Source organism: Bombus bifarius, unplaced genomic scaffold (genome assembly GCF_011952205.1).
Source record: "Bombus bifarius isolate JDL3187 unplaced genomic scaffold, Bbif_JDL3187 scf7180000008297, whole genome shotgun sequence".
NCBI classification, from domain to species: domain Eukaryota; kingdom Metazoa; phylum Arthropoda; class Insecta; order Hymenoptera; family Apidae; genus Bombus; species Bombus bifarius.
The window spans coordinates 556,592-580,829 of record NW_022884576.1 but is presented as its reverse complement, the minus strand read 5'-3'; the positions used below and the strand labels follow the sequence as shown (position 1 = coordinate 580,829).

At 39.0% G+C, this 24,238-nt stretch overlaps 2 protein-coding genes across 8 annotated transcripts; both read left to right on the top strand.

Moving 5' to 3' along the window:
* The first annotated feature begins 1,345 nt into the window (after window positions 1-1,345).
* LOC117212425 lies at window positions 1,346-9,496 on the top strand. Of its 3 annotated transcripts, none has more exons than XM_033457263.1 (13): window positions 1,346-1,479; window positions 3,167-3,270; window positions 3,622-3,754; window positions 3,853-3,920; window positions 4,011-4,268; window positions 4,394-4,496; window positions 4,580-4,710; window positions 4,804-5,053; window positions 5,138-5,205; window positions 5,284-5,358; window positions 5,454-5,816; window positions 5,917-6,177; window positions 6,400-9,496. In XM_033457263.1, exons 2-13 carry the CDS (start codon window positions 3,168-3,170, stop codon window positions 6,513-6,515), a joined length of 1,929 nt encoding a protein of 642 aa, XP_033313154.1. In that variant the 5' UTR covers window positions 1,346-1,479; window position 3,167; the 3' UTR covers window positions 6,516-9,496. The 3 variants fall into 3 exon arrangements, with proteins under 3 accessions (XP_033313154.1, XP_033313153.1, XP_033313152.1); XM_033457262.1 differs by having other exon boundaries at window positions 1,366-2,220; XM_033457261.1 differs by lacking the exon at window positions 1,346-1,479 and adding an exon at window positions 2,645-2,869.
* Window positions 9,497-11,187: 1,691 nt separating this feature from the next.
* LOC117212423 lies at window positions 11,188-23,107 on the top strand. Of its 5 annotated transcripts, XM_033457257.1 has the most exons (13): window positions 11,188-11,340; window positions 12,500-12,611; window positions 12,692-13,159; window positions 13,366-13,761; window positions 13,866-14,284; window positions 14,428-14,723; window positions 15,013-15,078; window positions 17,195-17,402; window positions 17,547-17,798; window positions 18,521-18,723; window positions 18,989-19,080; window positions 19,924-20,116; window positions 20,501-23,107. In XM_033457257.1, exons 4-13 carry the CDS (start codon window positions 13,690-13,692, stop codon window positions 20,824-20,826), a joined length of 2,127 nt encoding a protein of 708 aa, XP_033313148.1. In that variant the 5' UTR covers window positions 11,188-11,340; window positions 12,500-12,611; window positions 12,692-13,159; window positions 13,366-13,689; the 3' UTR covers window positions 20,827-23,107. The 5 variants fall into 5 exon arrangements, with proteins under 5 accessions (XP_033313148.1, XP_033313150.1, XP_033313147.1 ...); XM_033457259.1 differs by having other exon boundaries at window positions 12,500-13,159; window positions 13,649-13,761; XM_033457256.1 differs by having other exon boundaries at window positions 12,500-13,159.
* Window positions 23,108-24,238: the final 1,131 nt, after the last annotated feature.

The window sequence follows — 24,238 nt, the reverse complement described above, 5'->3', positions numbered from 1 at the left end:
CTGTTTGAGACATTCATTGTATGGATATGTATGTGTGTGTCGCACGTGCACAGACCCAGGCCGTTCTTGTATTCTCATGTTGTTTCTTTATGGTTCAATTTTTGAATACCTTTCTTTTTTATGCTTTTAGTATAAACGTGTCCAAACTTGTTTATATAACTTATATATGTGTCCTGTATCAAAAGTATTGGCAAAACCACAATGTACAATAATATAAAGATTTTCGGACGCTCCTCGGGTGATTTGTGATTATTTCCTGGTAGTTCTCTGGCAGCCGGTAGATTGTTATTCTAAATTTTGCTAATAATACTACCACTAAATCTATATTACTACAATCTCATTAACGCGCGCATAAATATGGTACGTTGCTGGAAAGAAAACTAGCGAAACAGCAAAGGAGCAAGGGAAATACTGCTTGATATCGTTCATCGTCACACGTTGCTATATTGTTTTGTTTAATATGTGATACTCTCGACCAACATGCATGCTTATCTTTATGACTGTATTGTGTCTATATGAAATAATCAATCAGACTTGCATTTCTTACGCTAGTCTTCTTTTCAGTAACCACAGATATGCCTTTCTACCAAACTGACAACGATGTCTCTAAACTGTAGCGTCGGTCAGTGGAACTATTCAATAATCATCACAACACACCGATGGGAGATAGATAGATAGATAGATAGATAGAAAGAGAGAGAGAGAGAGAGAGAAGCGCTTATTTTGAGTCGGAAAATATCAAAATGGAGATTAATGGAGAAAAATATCAAAATATGACACGGATGACGAAGAACGTAGGACGGATCCTTTTCTTACTCTCCATCTTGATCTTTTTTTTGCTCAAAAGATGATTGATTTTCCCTAGCGAGTTTCCGGCCAGCTTACATAATCGTAATACAAGTACGATCGTATTCTCTATCTAATACATATCATAAGCATAAATGTGCGTTAGAAATTTTTAGATTTCTATCTAGCATTGAAAAGCATAGTTTTATGTTTTATTTGTTCGTACGGATTTTCATCAATTGTAATTACTGTTTCAGTAACAGAGAACATTTACTATAATATAGAGTTAGTGATTGAACAATCGATGTTCTTCATTCACTTCATTTCCCTAATTTATTCCAAGAAGAAAGATTATGATGAAAGACTCAACAAATAATATACCGTTTCGTAACAATTATTAACATGAGAAAGAAATGGAGATGAAAACAAAGAGGAACAAGGCAAGGGGAAAAAAAAGAAAAAGGAAAGGATAAAGACTACGGTTCAAGAAAGCACTAAAATTTTAGTAACATACCATAACACCGATTTTGATTCATAGGCGAGCAGTCTATATATTCAGTGATGCATGCTGGGATGCTGGGGTTCTGCTGGTTCTACAGTGTAGTATCCTAGTGTTGTACTGTACCGTAGAAATAGTTGCAACAGCGCGGCGTTCTGCTCGCTGTTCATAGGCTACCGCCATTGTTTCTAGAAGTGAGCAAATTAACAAACAGACTTTTAAAATTTTAGGGTCGAACATAGTAGTGAATACTGAATTCCATTGCCAATACAAACTATTTGAAGATTAAGAATAATAAAAAGTAGCATATTCCATGTGTTACATTTTCATTTAGTTTCTCGTGTATTCGTATGAAACCAAAAAATTTCAGTGAAAAAATTTCGGAAAAGAGTTTGTGTGATGCATTTACAGGAAGAAAAATCAGTGTTTAATGTAGTTGTTTTCATTGGTGATGCTTTTGTATCAAAGTGGTACCTACGATGATAGTGCTAGTGCTAGTAAAAAGAGTGGTGTGTTGTTCTTCCATGGTAAAATTGACGAAAAACATTCCGTTAATAAAGGACCTGATCGTGTATAACGCGTCTCTTTGATGCAGATTAATTGAATTAATTATTGCGGAAGAAACAGCTAACATTAACAATCAGGAAAAATCGAGTTCCGCGTCCTACAGTAATCCCTCGTCTTCATTTTGCTCTTCTAAAAATAGTTTACATGCTGACAGAGTTCTGTAATTGTAAATTATTTAACAATATTATACTATCTTCCGCTCGAAATATTCTGAAATTTGAAGGAATTGCTTCATGTTCAACAAGATCACTTTATACTTAAATATTGAATTTCGATCATGGAATATCATTAGGTGATTTTTTTTTAAACTGTTAGTTCTGTCTTCTTCGAATCAGCTTTGCATTTGCGATGCCAGAGATACAAAAAAGGTTAGTGTTCCTTATGACAACCCCAATTCCCAGTGACAATGAATCATGATTATCATCAGATAATCAGTCAATGAATTGTGTATTTCCGTGTGTATTCGATGAGAACGGGTTTCATCTCTCACATCGTGAAATGAATGTCGCGAGTAACGATTAAACTCATGTTGATCGGTGTGAATCGATGTTATAAACGAACAAGTTATGCAATTTGAAGATTCATATCGAAACTAAGTATAGAAAGAAAAGCAGAAATTAGAAGAAATATAAAATACGCTTGTTAATTTCGAGAGACAACAAATATAGGATATGTAATAAACAGGAGAAAAATTGGACGTTTAAGGGTTGTTGCGATGCGCAGATCCGCGCCTATCCGCGCATCCCTCGAATGATAGGGTACGAAGAGGTGCACGCTAGGTTCGCGGTAAAGGGAGAAAACACGTTGAACGAAACCGATCGGGACACGTGTACTTTGCTAAATAATGCATCTTCCTCGGGGGTTTCTTTCGTAGACGCTTTTCGCAATTCCGTCAAACTCTGTACATACGTCCTTTCGTTACCGTCGTACCTCCGTAATCGTAATGAATATTTTCTTCTGTATATTCCATCATTATGGTCTCTCGCATTTTAGAAAACGGACGATACGCTCGAATTGGTACGTGATACATAGAGCTAATTTTACGAAAATGATAAGAATAGTAGATGGCAACAACTTGAAATCGATATTCACTATCAACACTCTATGGTATTCTAATCTCAGACAATGAAATTTCGAATTGAAGTTCTATTTAGAATAGCTTAGAATTTAGATAATGGCATGAAAGAGAAAGAAAAATCGGAAATAATTCGACTATTTTGTGCGACAGCAATAGTTAATTGATAACATAAAGGATTGATAAGAATAGTTTAGATGTAAAAAATCAATTACATCTAATTATTTTTTATATTTCAGGATGCGAGAATTTTCCTTTTCATATGAGGAAAGACATCTTCACTGCTCAGCAACAATGTTAATACTGCTGATGTTATCCCTGGGTGATGTACACATTGTAAATGGTGAATATACATATGTACTCATATAATATACATATGTCATGCAATTGTTAAGTCATGTAGCGGGTCGAATGTAAAATGCACTTTACTGATTCTATTTCGTGTATAATGTATGTGACCCATTGGAGGAATGTAGAGTGATTTCCATCTTTTCCTTTTTCATCGACAATGAAAACATATATGTATTCCTTTTCATTAAGGTAACATGTAATAATGTTGGAATACTCAGCATTAAATGGTAAATTGTAGAAATCTATAATCAAACTTGTCATTGTAAGATGACGATAATTAAGAACAAGTAAGAAACAAAAACGAATAAACTATTTATCTAGTAATATTATAAAATTGTCACAGGTTCTTGCGAGTTTCCAGTTGCATGGACTGGAGAATGGTATCAATATGGGAAAATCGCACCCATTATCCTAAATACAACGGTTATAGGCGAAAGGACATGCATCGAGCGATCCGAGGACTCGTACATCGTGTAGTAAGTATTTGAAGATGGTTCTTTCCAGAATGCATAATAAAAGAACAACGACTAACCTAGAGCTTGAAGACATACTAATTCTTGCAATGACATTTCAGTGGTGACAAATGCTATTATTGTATAATTATTAACGATCGGCATGAGAATGTGATTCAGTTTCGTGAAGGTTAGTCAAGGAATTTTATCTTTGTTTTGTTGCTTCCTCGCAACTTTTGTGTTTTCAAATACGTAAAACTCGTTTTGTTTCTCTTGCCAGGATGGTGCTATACGGAACAAACCACTTTGGACGAAATGTGTTCGAACATTAAGTCCGATGATACTTTGTATTCCATGTTTCGCATAAATTCCAAGCCGATACCCTGTCCTTTTAGTGGACCATCATTTACGTTTACCTATGATAAGGGTTTTGGTGAATGCGCAATGCCTATTAGCCTTGGGGAGAAATGTACTGACGAAAGTAAATTACTTCTGAAATATCAGGCTTGCCCGGATATCAAACGAAGCGAGAGTAACAGTAAGCTTAAGCAAACAATATTGTTGTCATCTATTCATTTCACGGATAAATGTTGTTTTCATACATATATGCACATATTCTAAAACAATCAATATTGTTACGAATCTCTTGTTTTTCCATTTCAGCGGAAGAGTTACAATGTCTCGCTGTATGGAACGATGGTCGTAACAAATACCTCGTTGGAACATTAAAAGGAAGAAGTATCTCGAGTGCCGAAAAAATGTATAGGTATGCATGATTCGATAGACTACACATTGAATTTAAAATTTAAACGTTAAACTTGTCTTTGTTTTTATCCTTTCCATGAGCAGATGTTTCCTGTACGAAGAGAAAACACATCATCAGGGAAAGGTGGCCTACTTACTCGCTCAATCAGGTGAACCAACTTGTAACGGCCTAACTACAGTTTCGGAGGGATCACCAACTATAAAGCTTACGAAAGGTATACAAAATTCCTCGATCAATTTCATTTGTCCCAATATTCATTACCTTTGAGACAGTGAGTTTACAAAGACATTGGGCTTTGGATTTGCAGTTGATAAAGAACATAATAGATGCAAATATCCTTCATGGATTACCGAACATCATGACTGGCGTTCTTTAGACGGTACTAAAGTTTATCATTTTACGAATAAAAATGCAACACTCAAAGTTAAAGTACAAAACACCGATGGGGATACGTTTCACGAAGAAAAGATTGTTTGTCATAATCTTGAAAAATTACATCCTACGGAAAATACACAAGGATATAAAGTAAAGTTGATTGCTCACGTTACTAGCGGTTGGTAAGTAACAGTTGTACGTTATATGAGTATATATTACAAATATAGAAGTAATTGTAACATATTATACATATACTACTCTTGCAGTGACATTGGCTACGTTTGCATGATATTTCATAAAAGAGATCACCACATTATAGAGTTACAGCAATCGGGTAAGTATAACTCGACGTTTTATTTCTCGAGTGTTTCGATTATCTTTTTTCATAATTTGGAACATGTAACATGTATAGATGAAAAAGCTATAATGCCAGACGAGGCGTGTTCCCTTGCAGACACATCTACAATGTCATATACCACTCTAATAAGTAAGTGATACTCCGAGTTGATCATTTTAATCGTATAATTCGTGAAACGTACTATGTATGTATATTACCATGTGATTCGTTTCGTAATTGTATAGGCTCTTCATTACGTCAGAGAAGGTGTCCTAATCCTGGACGATATGTTATCTTGGGATTTACTCCATTCAGTGTATCTAATACTTCGTTTCGTCGACAACGTCGTAGCGAGAGACACTCTTCTAGAATTACTAGAAAAAGGACTTGGCACGAGGATATTTCTGAGAAAGAATTGTACGAACAGCAACGACAACACCAACAGCAGCATCACCATCATCATCATCATCAATATGGAGGAGAACAACATCAGCAACAACAAGAACTGCAAAGAGAGGATTGTAAAAGAACCAATGTTGAAATAGGCTGTGCCTCGTCGGATCAGAATGAAATCCTTATTGGAAAAACATGCGATACGGAAGAAATAAGTAAGCATCAAATTTGTTTGTAGTACATTTCATAGTCACGCATCTTCTATGCCCCCTATTTATTTATTATTTATTATATTTATTGTTGTTGCTGTTGCAGCGTATTATTGTCATGGTAGTTGGGAAGAAAAAAATATTTGGTATACGATAGTGTCGTTAAAAACTAATCAACCTTCCCCAAGTTTTGGACAAACTTTTTGTTTTTCTATGCAATTTGACGGTAGTACAGAGAAGACGTCCGTAACCGGAAAAGCAATTAAAACTCAAGTCTCGGAACAGGAACTTTGGTTAACTAAATTGGATCGTGTCTGTAGTAGAGGCCAGATCGAAGAAGAGCGATCCTACACGCTTGTCAGTCAAGGTATTTTAACGAACAAACGTGCATCTATCGTTTTTTACTTTTACCGCTTTATCTCTTCCCTTTACGTTATTACATTATGTTATTACATTACTCTGTATAGCGTTTTATTAAGTATTTATTAAGATTAGATCAAAATCAAATAATACCCACTACTAATGCAATGTTTATGCCGTTATCATACAGCTTATAATCGTTGTAATTATTTTATTTTTATTATTGCAGGAGTTTGCGAAGACATGGAAAAGGCGTATTCTAGCTTGGCGCCACTTTTTTCCAAATCTATAATTTTATTTGTCGCAATCATGGGAAATTGTGCCGTAATATTTTTGTTAAGATGATATGCCACTTCCACGTGAAGAATTGTACTCGATGCTTTTAGAGGGATTATTTTTTTTTTCCTCTTCTCGTTCTCTTTTTTTTCTTGTGAACGTCGAGGAAAGTCGACAGGCAGAGAGCAACGGCGAATAAACTCCTCCGATTTTATATTCGCTTTTGTAAGGATCGAGGCCAAGAACGAACAGTTTAATTTAATCGACTTGATTGGACAGCGCTGGCCAACTACCATCTGTTTCTTCGTATTTCTTTCAGACTTTCATCACGTTCGATCTGCGGTCGATGACTCAGATACAATACTCTTTACTCAGAGACTCTTTACTCAGATACGATAGCTTATACTACTATGTAAGTTTCTTTTGTGTTTCTTTTCTTTTTTATTGTGCATTAGACAACATCGCACGATCTTTACTTACATTTTGTTATCCATTCTGACATAGATAAGGATGTACTTAGATTCTAGATTTTAAGTCTTATGCCCGTCCGTTTCATACAATGGTCGAGATTTCTACCCGATTACATCTATTTACATCCTGTAAATCCTGTATATTTGCACTTGTATTTTTTATATAAGCATATGTTGAAGAACGAGCAAAAAGTTGGCTCATGTACTGAAAAACCGCGCATTTATTTTCGATTTAAGAGTACGAAAACAACGATACCTCGATCGTTTTTACGTAATTGAGATTTGTAAGGCACGCAGTATATTGTCAATCGACCGACTACTGTGCACCCGCAGCTTTCTTGTAAATATAAGCAGGGTATAACGAGTCAAGACCATGTTCGATTAATCGCGAACGAAATCGATGTAATCCTATAACTGCGAATTTGATTAATTTAACGCGTAACAATTACTTACGATAAGGAAATACTTTTTACCTCTTAATCTGCTACATTTTGTATATAATAATTTAAGCACTGTATAAAGACTGTTTTTAAAGGGTATAGAGTTTTCCACTTATACAATCGCGTTTAATTATCGAGCGCTAGCTTGAAAGTGATTAACTATCGTGTTCCTTTCGTTTTCGTCCATTGTGAGATCTGTATTATCGACGAAAGGGAAAAGATCACAGTGGAAGAGTGGCGTTCGATTAACACATTTCGAAATATGTACGCAAAATAGTGTCCGGTAACGAGGATTAATAACGCATCGTGAACGCCGATGCAATTGCGATCAGAATTCGTTAGAAAAATAAACTGAAATCGCATTTCTTTTTTCTTGATAACATGGTCGCATTGTGCCTAATCAAAACATTATTTCTCCTCGATTTATGACAGATCTTCTTACGACAAAATTATATATGGCTATCTATTACTCTCGTTGTATCCACGATTATTTGTTATAGTTCACATAGAAACGGAATACAATTATACTGAATTCGAGAGTAAACACACGCGCGTATGTAAGTATATACATACATGTGTGTATGTTGTGTGTTTTTATATATATGTGTATACACACGTGCGCGCGCGCGCGTACATATTGCACGTACATGTACGTACGTGTGTGTATAGATGTATACATATACGCGTATGAATAATTGAGACTGTTCCGAAATTCGTATAATTAGAATATTCGAGTACGACGATGCGCTGGTTCTAATCCGTAAGATAGACAAATTTTTAATATCAAGATAAATTCTTATTTTTATACGCATAAATCTATCGTTCCCAGCCCGATCCTCGTTCACTCCAGCATTTTTCTATTTATTTCTCCATTGAAAGATTTGTTATCCTGTTTATTTCCTCCCGAAATGGACCCATAGTTTCTTTATACTTGACCAAGTTCCTGATACGTTCCGTACTAGTTTAATAGGCGTAACCACTTTGCGGCGCGCCTTGTCCAACATTAAAATTTATTCGAACCATTTTACGATCGCATCTCAACGTGTCTCAATGATAGTTATTGACTCGATCGTACCCTTTATTACTAATGCATCTAGATAATAACAGACGAAAGAGAGTTATTGTTGTTATTGTTGTTGTTGTGGGATGAGTACTGATATCTTGTGCGAAAGTTTCATCAATCAATATTGATCAAATCGAGATCCAGATATAATTTTTATGTACACCGCAATTTAATCGTAATACTTTTACTGCCTTCTACGTGAAAAATTTAACGTGAACACACAAATGCTAGTATTCGAGATATGAAAACAAAAAGGAGAAAAAAACAAAAATACGAATGATTCAAACGATGAGAGATAACAATTCTTTACAAGGGATTTATTAACGTATGTTGTATGTATGCGCGTGCGATTTTTTACATCGTGTATGTTGATTGAATGTATGTACAAGTTGTAATGTATGTAAAAAACGAGTAAAAGAAGGTTAACGATAAGTATGTATGCTTAAGGTAGCATCGTAATATTTTATCTACCGATGTAATGTCACCGCAACAACGACGATGACGATGACCAGGACGAGGACCAGAACGACGACGACAATGACGATGACTATGACAATGACGACAAAATGACAAGGACGAGGATAATGACAAAAGACGAACATATACGAGATAGAAATACGTTAATTTTAGGATGACTTAAGCATTGCTCGTGTTACGAGCACTGAGGTTATAAAGCGAGCGTGTTTTATTGGAAATGAAACGATTGTATGATGAATGTTGTATAAACAAGATAAACGCAATTGTGACAGTATTTCAAGGCGATATCGTTCGAGATGGTCGTATGTTTGATTGTTTCTTCTCAAGCTAGAAAATCAATGAAGAGACAAAACAAAGTTAAGATCGAGAAACAATACAATGACGATTCGAAACTGTCGATTTTTCGGGCGAAAGAATGAGTAAAAAAAGATGAAGATTCAAAATTACAATGGTATTTTGTAATCCAAAATGAAGTATCGACGCTTTCGTTTCGCAAGGATTGCTGATCAAAGCCCTGACCTACAACTATTACAAGCTACACTATGTGTAATGTTTACTATTATATTTTGAATATGAGGAAATACACGTACATGTACAGAAGTTATCGTATAGAAAGATGAATGCATATTTCACCGCACATATGATGAGTACATACAAACCTGTATAAATGTACAAACGATCGTAAGTGCGTTGTTGCTGTGTAAGAAAAGTATCGTTTCGAAGAAACGGATAGAACGAACGATTGTACGTGTATGCAGTACCGTATGTGCCTTCTATATTTTATAATACTTGAAAAAATACATAATCGGCAACAGGATCCTTCAGGCTGCTTATTAAGAACAAATAAAATATGAGAAAAAAAGAAAATCACAAAATGCAGGTATTTAAAAAAGTTTGTCAAAGATCGAACGTTTTCTTCGTAGCTGTAGGAATATTTTCAATGTCGTCGATAATGTACGGCGATAGAAACGAAGAAAGATTTTCTTTTCTGTATTGGATCGTTACTCTTGGTTCACTTTCTACTTTGATTTTTTCTATTTGTTTTTACATGCGAAAAGTAACGCACGAATAAAATGTACGCGAATATACGCGGAAGCCTTGGATCGATAGATGCGGTTGGTGTTTTGACAAAGCGGTCGATCAACTCGCGTGCGCTTCGGGTAAACTTGAGGGCGTGTGTGTAAATCGCGTTAAATCGTTCAGCTACAAAGACCACGCGAGTATCATCGATTTGCAGATTGCTAACGCGTACGTTTTCCTTCCCTCTCTTCCTCTCTCTAATTCTTTTCTTTTTTGTTGCTATCTCACGAAAAGAAGCATATTTCGTTTAGTGTTGTCGACTGTTGTTCTTTTCCAATACTTGCAAACACGTATCCCGTGCGAAAGAAATACGAAAGATGCAAAGTGGAAAAGTAGAACGGTGGAAGATAAAATGTGGGGCAAAGGTGACTGAGGTGAACGGCACTAGCTCGTAACACGCAGAAAATGGTCGCGCATCTGCGCAGATGTACAGATTTATGAGGTTCAATAATTTGTCAGGAATATGGCAATACTTTGTTCGATAGAAGTTGCTCGATATAGCGTGCATATCTCATTAAGATTACGAGATCGGATTGACATTAATGAATAGAACCTTTAAATTTACCTTGCTCTCTTTCCGATACTTTCATTCATAGAATTTTCATGTACGATATAGTTAAAACGAAATGATTCAATCGTTTACTATTATTCGTTCGTTTTATTATTTCCTCCACTTTGTTCAGAAATGAGCTGCGTAAGTATGTTTGATCGATTAATCGAAAAGGCTTTCTAGTCGACTCGAACCGACGATCTTTTCTCATCTCTGGTCTCCCATCGCGTAACGATATTAATATCGATATTTGTAAAAGCTGTACATCCTTTGATCTCCCTGTTTCAAGAGTGATTTGTTCCACGCGTTTGCTTGAAATGGGACGATCGTCGTTGTGTTGGACCTGTTGGGTTAATATCTTTAAAAGTATAGATTTTTGGCCATCTGGAAATATAGATTCTTTCGATTGATTTGAATTGGTGCATTTAATATTGTTACTAGAGGAAAATATGAAGCAAAAATATAAACTGTACGGACAAGAATAGAGGTGAAATAAAGAATGAGAGAATGTAAAATGCAAATTGTTGAAAAGGTCGAATGAAAATGCACAACAAATGCGATTAAAGAAAAAATGGATAGATTAATACATGTTGCAATGGTAGGAAAAGATAGTATAGGAAGGGAAGAAGAGAAAGAAAAGAGCGAGTGGGGAGTTGGTGCAGATCGGGTGCGACGGTGCTGCTAGTTTAGCAGTTTTCACCCTCTGGAGTAAAAGCGCAAGCGCTAATGTCCTTTCCCGAAGCTCGGTACTACACGCCAGTAATCCGTGGAATGCCAAGGTAGAAGGAGCTATTTTTTCGAAGAGACGCAGCAGGTATTACCGTAAACTTTTCTTGCTATTTTTGATTAGGCGAATTATAGACATATATATGTAATAAATAGACAACTTTATTATCGTATTTTGCTCGATCCATTAGGTGCAGGTTACCTCCTGCACACTCGATCCGCATCTCTTGCTTTCTTTGCACATTTTCTTTTGCACGCAGTATGTTGTTGTTGATCGTTTTCACGGTTAATTATTGGCCTGTTTGCTGTTGAAATTTTGTCCCAGTTACTATATCACTGGTTCCCTTTCCTCGTTCATACACGTACAATCGTGTATTGGTTGTGGCAAATGAGAAGTTGGTTTTCAATCCAATGTGTCTGGATTTTAGTTAAATTTCGTCAAGATCCAAATTTCATAGATCTACGATGTGCGTAAGTTTGCATCCCGTATCGAGAGATACAATTCTGCGTGATCACATAAAACAGAGTGAACTATTCCAGTGATCGAACGAACAAACGAACAAATTAAAGATAGGGATGCAAACGAACTCTGGATCGTGAATAAACTGTTCTATCGTTGTCCAGAAATTGCGAATATATGTATAGAGCATAGAATGCAAGAACGATGGCGTTATAATAGGTATGCATATCTCGCTGGAAGTCTAACAATTAAATTGCAACCGACGATACATATTTCCTCTCTCGGTTGTCTCAAATCATCGATAATCGTTGACCCATGTAATTTTCTTGGTCTTTATCGCTGACAAACACTCTCAGACCCTCCCTCTCCCTCTCTCTCTCTCTCTCTCTCTCTCTCTCATTGTCTCCCCCCTTCCTTGATTATAAAGTGAGTAAGAGTCAACGATCATTCTAGCAGCTCGATATCGATTTGGTCAATGATCGATAAAACAACAAACAGATTTAGTTTCGTTATCGATCCGAAAACATTATCTATCTGGTTGGATATGTAGACCTAAGCTAGCTAGGTTGTGAAAGAGAAGTAAAGCCGTTGAATCAGATGACAATTGGCGTCCAATCGAAAAGGATGTTTTCATTCACAAAACGATTCGCTTCGCGCCATTTCTACGTGCACTTTTCTCATACGCTCGATGAATTTGACATCGCGTTGATCGATCACGTGGCAGGATTTTCAAATACCGATGCTATTACGAGCGGCATTCGAATGATCATATCGTTTCGCGTTACAGAGACGCAGCTCCGAATAGCTTAAGAATCGATGGTCGATCGAAGAAAGGAGATTGCCGTTGAAAGCAAGAACAGAGACGAAGATCGAACAGGATGAAGACGTGGCGCGTCCAAGTATCGACTTCGTATGGACCAACCAGTTACATGGAACGATCGAAGCAAAACTCGCTTAGATCGGTTTAATGTTTTTGCAGATAATACAAATGTCGATTTCCGTATCGCATTCTTTTGAGGATCTGGGCTAGGAGAGAAAGCGAAATAAGATTTTGTGTCATAACGGTCATAAACGTATTGTGATCCGTTTGACTTTCCTCCTCACCGATACTCGACTCGGTTTGTTGGATGAATAGAATAGAAGAGAAAAGTAGGGAATAAAGGAAAAGGAAGCGCCGGGAAATAAGTATCGAAATAAGGCGAACGGGCGGAAAGACGGACGTATAATAGGACAGAAGAAGTGATTAAGAGAAAGTACTGAAGGAGTGAAGAAGAAAACCGTTGGCGGAGAGGTGAGAAAAGTGGGCGGCATTACCAAGATCAAATAAAAGAGCCTCGTGACGGAGGGGCTTCGTACGGCCCTGGCGCGACTGCGGCACTGCACCCCCACAGGGGGTTCTCTGCCAAATACACCGAATCCGCCTTCCACCCCGGAACATAGAAATCACGTGAGTATTGAAAATTGGCAAAATAACGTAAAGAAAGAGAAAAAGAAAATGTGATTGATGTGTTTGATACGATAGGAGGATAGGAGTGTATGGATGGAATGAACGTGCGCGCGCGCGTGTGTGAGGAAGAGAGAGTGGAGACGGAAAAGAAAGAGAAACTGTGAGAGCGATCATCAGTTGGCGTGGTGAATGTTTGATGAAAACAGGGATGTCTGGTGGATGGTCGCGGGTCGAACCGTAAAAACGGTGGCAGCTCAAGGGGTAGCGATGGGACCGATTCGGCAACAGCCGAGTCACAGCAGCAGTCGCAGTCGCAGTCGCAGTCGCAGCCGCAGTCGCAGTCACAATCACAGTCGCAGTCGCAGTCGCAAACATCGCGTGTTTCTAATACCAGCGCACATCGTCACAATGGAACGGATAATTCGCGCGAAACCGATTTGTTGTCTCACGCTGCCTCCGCGTTACGAAGACTGCACTTTAAATCCGCAGGCGGAAGTCGCAGTTGTCGCACCGTTCCAAAAGTGGTCGTTATGGGTTCGAGCACCGCTTCCGAGACAACAATCAACACTAGCACCGACAGCGCCAACACGATGCTCACCATGGTAAGGTCATCGTGGGTGTACGGGTTAACCGTGTTAACGCGTATGCGAATGTGCGCGTGGAAGAGGACGAGAAGTTCGAGCGAAAAATGAGTATTTAATCGTAGGTGACGACAACGGACGGAGAGCAACCGGACGACAGTTTCGATTTGATGGATATTCCATCGGAGATGTCACCACCGGCTACTACATCGTCGACCGGTGGTCAGTCACCGGAGCCGATTCTATCGGCTGTAGCTGTAATCTCCTCACCGCTGCCAGTCCACGCTTCGACCTCTTGTCCGATCGAATATTCGACCTCGGACGAGAAGGGACTTAAAACTGGCGCGACTTTGAGATCAGAACTTCCAATCGATTGTTTGGATATTCGAACATCTAGTGTTTCGAATCTTCTCGATGAGACGGAGATTCCTTCGGTCGATGCAACGCCTATTATCATCCACGGTACCGTCAACGAGGTCGGTAAGGTTTCCGTCTCCGGAAGAACCCCGCCTCTTCCAGATCTCCGAGCGACCGATTTTTTCAGGTTTCTATACCAATTTTTTATCCATTCTCGTTTTCCTCGTACCAATTACGTCACTCGACTTTACTCTTATTTTGCTTGTCCTTCCACACATATACACACGCGCTCGCATACATACATACACACACACACACACACATATACAGCACACCAGTAAGGGGTTCGATGGATGCTGGTCAACCAGACCCGGATGGTCTAAATCCGTTGCTAACCTTGCTTGTTGGAAGATCCCGTGGCGAAGATGGGAATCGGGAGAATCGAATAGTAAACAACATCGGTGAGAAGAAATACGGGGAGGGAAAACCGAATGTGAATGTTACGACGAACCCTCTGGACATATCGTTGATAGGAACTTGCACCGATCAAAGTAACAACGATCAGTCGTCCGATGGTCCTGGTAGAACAACCAGTGCCACGAGCAAACCTCGAGGAAAACCCGCCGGTAAGTCGAAATGATGAATTCGACGTTAATATTTAATTAGTATTTAACCGTTTCCCATATTTCTAATTAATCTCGTGTTTCGTTGATGTATTTAACGATAAATAGGTGGATAATTTATGCCGATTCGTTTATGTCGATCGTTGTAAAATGCGGAAAACATAAGAAACTGCTCGCGAGCAAACAAGTAGAAATAGAAAATAATCGAAAGACGAAAGAGCGAACGAAACATCTAGAGACAGGTTTTAAAGCTGTTCTCGTTAAGAATATCAATTGTGTTGTTTTCTTTCAGAATCGCATCCCCTCGTTTCAACCATTCATTCATGGGTCAGGCTCTTTTTCCCGTTTTGCGCAATAGGTATAAAGTTGATTATGACCGAGTTGTGCTTCGAGACTCTTTATTTTCGAAACTGAGAAATCACCGAACCGACTTTACGCATATACCATGTGTAAACTCGTTAAAAAACCGAGTACATAATTGATTCGTTCAAGTCGAAGTCGAGAGCGGCTTGAGCAGGACGATCATGGCACGATAGTCGCCGATCGTCAACGGTTGGTGGTGCCTCGGGTTCGCGCTGATCTTGTCCACCAAACGAATTTCACGGTTCCTTCGTTTCAGCCTCTTTTCCTATACCGTTATAGGATCCAAATATGAGCAGTACTAGTATTCTCATGTTTTGATTTAATTGTATTTTATTCGCCACATCTCCTTGACATTTCGATTCTGTGTTTGCTTCCTAACTCTCATTTTCTGTTTTTCTCTCTTTTTGCTCCTTCTTCGTCTCCTCCTTTCCCCCCTCCTCTCTCCTCGATCAAAAATGATTGAAACGAGCATACATGTATGTATATTGTACATATTTCGTTCGTGTTCGACAAAAGTATTTGCGTGTATTCGACATTTCGTTTAGTAACGGTTGGTATTGCTTGGTCGCGGCACGCTTTTCACGACTAGATTTCATAAAGGAACAACTTAATTTCACGAGAATCAACGTTGATCGACGATAATTGATGTAAAAAGCGGAACGGAGTACTACGATGGCGAACGTTCGAGGGAATGTTTCGAGGAGAGAAGAATCGTCGCTCATTAACATCACACACAGTTTCATTGCATTGCTCTGTATCTTTCGAAGCTTGAAAAGATGTAGTATGCTACGATATCCAAAAGCGCATGTATTGTCGACTTTGCCGGTTAGCTACTATAACTATAAATAGGTAATAACGCCTCGATCGCCATACTGCAAGTGTCGTCGAATTGCCGCCCTGGATCGCGAAAATCTCCATTCGCATTTTCTTTTTAGTGCTCGATCTCTTTTCTTTTTACCTCTGCCGAAATATTGTCTTCCTTCCGTTATCGTACTCTCCATTTTGATCTCGCGTTACTTTAACGTCGTCATTTCTTTCTTTTCTTTTCTGTTCACGTTTTCTCTCGTTTTCGTGAATCGATATCTTCAACGCGCGCGCGCGCGCGCGCGTGTGTGTGTAGTATTTCCGCCTATCAATCTGTCTATTCGTTCCTCCGTCTGTCTGTCTCTGTGTAGCAGTCAATTCATAACGTCGGTGTCTAAAGATACAACGAGTTTCCGAAATATCGACGACGAAACGAAGAGAAAAATGAACGCAGACAAAGACAAAAGAAATCGAGGAACAAATATTGTATATATGCGCAGAATACGGCAGCATAGTCGTCGATGATTGGAAAGACATTCCTTGGTGTAGTTTTAAAAATCATGTTACTATGTGTATGTGTAGATACACGCGATATTCAATGTTCCATGGCGAATTGTGGGCGGCAATTCTGCTTGAAAGACGCACGCGTATGTGTTTCACGCGTAAGCTTAACACCTTGAAAAAAGACTCTCCCGGCATCGCACGTTTCTTGGTCGCGAATAATCTGTTTACGCGAAACCACCGTAAAGATGTAGCGGTGAAAATCGAAGTAGACGAGAAAGTACTTAGATCCGATATCGAGGACCGACGAACGGAAACGGAAACAGAAAGGAAGGAAAGTAAAACAGGTGACGATGGTGATGGTGAAAATGAAGGTGAAAGTGAAAGAGGAGATGGAGGTGGAAGAAGAATATATATAGAGGAGAAGGAGGAGGAGGAGATGGAAGAAAAGGCAGGAAGCGTGGAACGTTGAAAAAGGGCAAGATGAATTCCGTGTTCGTTCGTACGATCGGCTCCTCTCGGCCGGTGAATCGCGTATGAAAATACAAAAACGAGAAAAGGGAAAGACGAGGACGAAGATGGGGGGCGCGGACAGAGTTGGGATGGGAATATGTATACAGCGTTGTGAATCAACTGCGAAAAGGCGATAAGAAAGAAAGGAAAGACAGGTGATGCAAAATGAAATGTAACAGACGAGGAAATGCTCGATATTCGGTGCTCGGAGATCTTTTTATAAGTACCAATGTAAACTGCAGTCAGGATCGAGGAACGAGGATAACGGATGTTTACTTTGTAATGCCGAAAAGGAGGCAACGCGAGTGGAAATAAGAGATCGACGCAAGCGGCAACAATCGTGGTGCAACAACCGTCGCTGTCATTGGATGGATCAGCCGGAGCTGCAACAATATTGCTGCACCCAGAGTTGGACGTTAGACGTCGAGAGGAAAATATGAGACAATTGTTGGATGTGGCCAATACCTTGACCTTGCAAGAAATACACGACTTTGAGATGAGGTTCGCTTATTATTCTTATTGGACGCTGTTACACGCGTGCATTATCATTTTACTCTATTATTCGTTAGACGTAAAACACAACAATGGTTAGGTATTTTCGACAAGTATGAAACAACCGATCTTTCTCTTCGTGGAATGTTTCAGGTACGGTAGTCCGCACCACAGTCGGTCTCAGTCGGTTAAGACTCCCGGAAGTCGTTCATCGGGCAGACCAAACTATCTGTGTCTTCCACAGCAGAGATCAAGAGTCGCGAGCATGCCAAATACCGGCGTTGAAGAAGAGTATTATAGACTTCGACATTTCAGTATAACTGGTAAAGGAGTTGTAAATCGAGGAGACTCGTTGAAAAGTCGGAGATCTCGATCAAACAATAGCGTCGCTTCGAGTAACTCGAGGTGAGATTCCCCTATTTCCAATCCCTTTGTTTTTTCGTTTCTCGACAGGAATAAGCCGGTTATTGCATTAAGCAACAAACTCAAGCGAAATGAGAAAAAATGAGAAAACGAGTGAACGGACCGACGACAATCGGAAGACAGAAGGAGAAGCAGTAGTAGTAGTAATAGTAGTAGTAGAAGTAGTAGTAGTTGTTGTTGCTGTTGTTGTTGTTGTTGTAGGAGGAGGGGAGAAACAAGAAGGAGAAGAAGAAGGTGAAAAAGGAAGAGGAGAAGAAGAAGAAGAAGCAAAAGAAGAGGGCGAAGAGAAAGTGAAAAACGACGACTTTATAGTATAAAGTTCCACACGGCGATTCTACTCTAAATCGAACGCGTGAGTTTACGTGTAGCATTGAGCGTTTGAGCGACGTAGACGCACGTGTTGGACCTTAGAGTAGAATTTCAATGCTGCGCGCAAAGTGTATCACACAAAGACAAACACTTGCATCGCTTCCGATTGTCATCGATTTTTCTAAAATAGACTATTCCGAGCAAAAACGAAGTTGTCGTTAAACAAATACCGGACAGATGACATAATCGATATAAATTACAAGTTACGAATTTCTTTCTTTCCCTATATCACGTGTATGTAAATATCGATTATATACTTGTTTTTTCTCTGTTTTTTTTCGCCCTTTTATCGGTTTCTACCATGGCGTGACTACCAACGTGATTTGGCGATGCAGCACGGAACATTTAACAGCTTCGTATCCTGGATCGGCAAGAAATTCTGCAGCGGGATCGTTGGCGAGTTCCCGCGAAAGCAGCGCGTCTCAGGGACCAACACCGTATCGCGTTCTAATGCTAGGAGCTCCAGCCGTAGGAAAAAGTTCGCTGGTTTCTCAGTTTATGACGTCGGAATATCTTCATGCGTACGATACATCGATTGGTAAGTACTAAATATTAATTATTAATTAATATTATTATATATTATATATAATATTATATTATAATATATATTAATTATCAGTATTACTTTTACACTGTCCGGTTTGCCTCGAAGCTATTGCACGATATCAAGCCCGATTTGTTTCTTCTTTTTCTTCCTACCTTTTTTCCGTTCCTCTCTTTCCAATCTATCGTCTCTGACTTTTTGTTCCTTCTGCCCTCACGATGCCGTGATAAAACACTATGCTCCCGTCGTTTCTTTACAGACGATGAATCGGGAGAGAAAACCGTCAGCGTTCTTCTAGCTGGAGAAGAATCCGAACTGACTTTTATCGATCACTCTAGCACTGAGATGACGGTACGTTGCGAATTATACGTGTATGCATGCCCATTGTATTGCTGTGTTAACGTACGTAATCGAAAGTGAGGAAAATTTTTTATAGAATTTACCCACGTTTGCTTATTATTAGATGAATTATCGGTTTACCAAGCGTGAACGATATGTCGCCACCGAGCTATGAAATGTACGACATACGCAGATCGGGAATCAGAATCTGAATCGAGAATCTCGAGAATAGATGGAATGGATTAATAAAGGGAGAGAGAAAAGGAAAGAATGTGCGAGCAAGCGGGAACGTGAGAAGGAATAGGGTGCGCGGTCGAACGCGCACATGTGGTTAGCAGTAAGCATGTTAGTGTAAAACTCGGTGTGCCATCCTGAAGAGCGATTGACGATCATCGAGCCGTAACTATCGGTCAACCGTAAAACGGTCCAGCGATCGATCGAACCGTCTAACCGCGATATCTTATATATATATATATATGATTCATATATATATATATATATATATACATACATATATAAGATTCAACAATATATATATGTGTATATATATATATGTACACATATGGCGAGTTGAAAATCATAATGGTGTACGTAAGTCGGTTATTTTTCATAAAACGTTATTTGCGTCCATTACCGTGAAAGATTCGGTAAAAAATCTTATTAATGTTATGATAACGTAAGATCGGTCAGTAAAGAGTGGGGAATAATACTTTGAAAAATTGACAAAGCAGCGAAAGTACTGGAGTTAAAAACATATTCGACTTAGCGGTACCACAAATCGGTTCGACTCGCCGACCGATACTATTTGATACGACATATTCGTTCTTGTCGACAACGAGTGATTTCTTTTTGCAGCCGGAAACCTGCATCACTACGTACGAACCACATGCTTATTGCGTCGTCTATTCAACGACCGATCGGGCTTCGGTACGCGTGGCGGAAGAAGTTTTGCAAACACTTTGGCGCAGCGACTACGTGTCGGCTCGAGCGGTGATCCTTGTTGGAAACAAAGTCGACCTCGTTCGCAGTCGATTAGTCTCGACCGAAGGTAAGAAGGCGTGTAACTTACCCGACCGTTTCGCGATAGGTCCTTTCATTGTTTCGTATCATTTAGCTAGCTCGTTGATACCTAAGCTATCATTAGATCCCTCCGAAAATTCAAGTATGGGAGATCACCGGAAGATATACAGTATACAATACATACATACAGCATCGATTATCGTTGCCGAACACACAGACGCGGAATCGCCATACCAATATACCTCCATTCCTCCCTTGATTTTTCTTTCTATTCTATTCTATCCTATTCTATTCTACTCTATCCTATCCTATCCTATTCTATTCTATTCTATCCATTTTATATATTCTATTCTATTCTATTTTATTCTATTTTCATCTTTTTGATGGATACAATTCTATTTCTATGTTGTAGAGGGGAAATCTATGGCTACATCTTACGACTGTAAATTTATCGAAACATCGGTCGGAATCAATCATAATGTCGACGAACTTCTCGTTGGCTTGCTTACGCAAATTCGACTGAAGCTCGAGAACCCTGAAAGAACAAGGGACCTATTTCGGAAGAGATCGCGAAAGAATCGTAGCAAATCACCTTTAGGATCTTGTTCTGAAAATAATTCACCGAAAAAATATCGCGGTAGTCGTACAAGTACCAGTTTAAAGGTACGAAATTTATTAGGTAAGGTATGGGCAAGAGATAGCAAGTCCAAGAGTTGTGAAAATTTACATGTTCTTTAATCGTTTGGACGAAGAAATGCGACACGACATTCTATTCCTACTCGATCAGAACGTCACTAAAGTTGCTTTCAATCTGCAATTTCTTCGTTTTTTACCTTGGTTTCTTCTCTTCTCATTTCTCTATCGTTCTCTTCTTCCTGGTAGTTGTTTTTATCCCTTTTGCCTTCATTCATTATTTTTCGATCTTTATTCCATTTTTCTACATAACTTCTCGAGCTTCGATTGCTTTGGATTTCGCATCGCGGGGACCAGCATTCATCAGACCACTAGTCAATTCTCTCGTTGTTTCCTATTTTACTCTAATCGTATTGGTGTTGTAAGTTTTAATGGAATCGGTTTATTGGATAAAATACGGTCCATCTAAATACATACACGATCGAATAGCTTGAAAAGCGTTTATAAAGACGTTTTTGCGAAACTTTAACTACGTTTCGACAGTGGAGTGCGTGTCAAGGAGTCACGAATAGATCGAAACCTCGAGTATAAAATAATTCGAACGAGTTTTCTCGGTTTTTCTCTAATTCCTCTCTGAAACCAACTGTTTCAATCTCGAAATTATAAAAAGCCGAAAGCATTGTGTGTCACTTACATATTTCGAGCTCTTTATTTTAGCTTGTTCACCTCTTCTCTCTCAAACTCTTCCTCCTACATCAGTCTTTTTTTGTTGTGGTGCAATCAGTTTTATCGATCTCTTTATTCTTCGCGTGTTTGATATACATATGTATATATTACTCCCGTTCTACGATCCAAACGCGAAAAAGTGAACCAATGTTCTTATGTTTTTCAAGCTCGCACGATCGATGCACAGCCATAATCACGTTAGGATTATTTTCTTCAAATTTCACTACATACCAGGAGTAAAAACACCATTTACATTATATATCTCTACATTAATATCAAATCGACAATATACATATATATGTATGTAAGCAGTTACTTCGTCTTTCGCAATTCCACAACTTTCCTACATTGGGTTTCGTCGTTACGTTAGTTGTCACGCAAATGTTGATTGAATGGTTGATTGGTTGAACGCAATCGTGAACAAACAGTACAAAAGTTTGTCGCCTTACTTCGTTCGTCACTTAAATGATACAGAGAATAAGATAGAGAAGGAGCGAGGGAAAAAATAAGAGCCGGAAGAAAAATGATAAAACTAAAAAATGGAAAAATAAAAGGTACACGTGCCGATTTTTTATCTCGCAAACCAACGTTGAATTATGTTTCTTATTAATCTGTTACGATATATTATGAAAATTTATAGAATAACAAACGCGTTTTTTCTTGTTTGTTAATCGCGAAGCGAAAAAATTGTAACGAATCGAGTTGTATCGCTCGAGCAAACAGATTAGTTTGCGTTTAAGTACATACGAAGAGAAAGAAGGATTTACTTAATAGAAAAGAGACAGGGAAACATAAAAAGGGGAAAAAAGACAAAATCACACATTTAGAGTACGATAAGTGCATAAATACAAGTTCACATGTGAGATTTTGTTCGTTTACGAGATTTTGCAGATATGACGGATTTTTGGAAGACTGTCCGGTAAATTGTATTACTCTTTAAGTATACAACCAATTTTACCTTAGTCTGTATCGTTACCTTATAATAACCTCCCGTCCATCGACTAGAAAGAAATTTCTACGAGCCATGGCAATCGTTTAAATCGCCATTACTGCATGGAATCGTAACGAACGTATCGGACATTTCGAGTACACGAATGACCATAAATTAGTCGTTAAGAACCGCGCTACTTGTTTCCGCGAAAAGTTTCCATTACTTTTCGTGCCGAAACGAACTGTAATTGTACCGTGCTGTACCGCGCCGTACCATGCCGTGCATCGTACCAAATTTTAACTTTTAACCTTTCAAAGCGCATGTGCGAGACTGATTTTCATTCGATTTCGAATATCGAACGATACCGCTGACGAACGGGCGTTTCGTTTCCTTGAGAAAATTGTTTGCGAAATAAACTACATGTTCCGATAAGAACAAACGTCGTCGATGCGCGCATGCTCTTTTACTTGTACTTTTTTCTCTTTTTCGAGAAAAGATCGTCCTCTGCTCTTCGCTAGGCCGTATTAACGACGAGAGCAGCGACGTTAAACGACAAGGACATGCAAAAGGAAATTGAGAATGAGAGGGCAAACTGTAATCGAAAGGACCAATTTGATAAGAAATAAGATGTGCAAAGAAAAATAAAAAGAAAACATTATGACTTTCATGAGTAGACTACGATGGGATGAGAATGGGGATGATGGGGAGCGTGCGAGCGAGAGAGAGAGAGAGAGAGAGAGAAAGAGAGAGAGCGAGCGAGAGAGAGAGAGAGAGAGAAGGGGTAGAAAATGAGGGATTTAGGGAGGGAAGAGTACGATGTTCGCTGATGATTATCCGTCCATCAATGTACACCTTGAAAAAGATATCCTTCGCAAACGACCATGCCGATTTTAATCAAGAGCTGATCGATGTTGACGAGCTTTGTTTGAAGGACCCACACGAACACCGTCTCTTGGAATGTGAGGTGGTGAATCGGTCGCACTGCCCTCTCGATGTGGAGAAAATCTCGAGGAAGACGCAAGCGGACAAATGATATATGTACAATGTACATATAATACGTCTCGATTTTGACGGACACAACACGTGTCGCTTGTTGAATATGTACGTATGTATGTATGTATGTATGTATGCATGTATGTATGTATGTATGTATGTATGTATGTATGTATGTATGCATGCATGATGTGTGTTTGTTGTGCGTGTGTACGCGCGCACGAGCGCGTGTTGTGTGTATGCATTTATGTATTTATGTATGCACGTATGTGTGTTCGTTGCGCGTGTGTGCGCGCGCACGAGCGCGTGTTGTGTGTATGCATTTATGTATTTATGTATGCACGTATGTGTGTTCGTTGTGCGTGTGTGCGCGCGCACGAGCGCGTGTTGTGTGTATGCATTTATGTATTTATGTATGCATATATGTGTGTTTGTTGTGTGTGTGTGCGCGCGCACGAGCGCGTGTTGTGTGTATGCATTTATGTATTTATGTATGCACGTATGTGTGTTTGTTGTGCGTGTGTGCGCGCGCACGAGCGCGTGTTGTGTGCATACATTTATGTATATTTATGTATGCACCGTATGTATGTATGTACGTATGTATATATGTATCTGTGTATGTATGTACGTATGCATATATGTATGTGTATATGTATGAATATACGTATGTACGTATGTACATATTTATGTGCGTATGTATGTATATACGTATGTGCGCATTTATGTATGTATGTATGTACGTATGTATATACGAATGTAATATGTATGTATATGCGATCGAATGCACCGACGAATACCCACATTTTGCGGACCAGAGCCTACCGATTAGGCAATTTCTTCGATCGATGTTATATTATATCCTTGTAC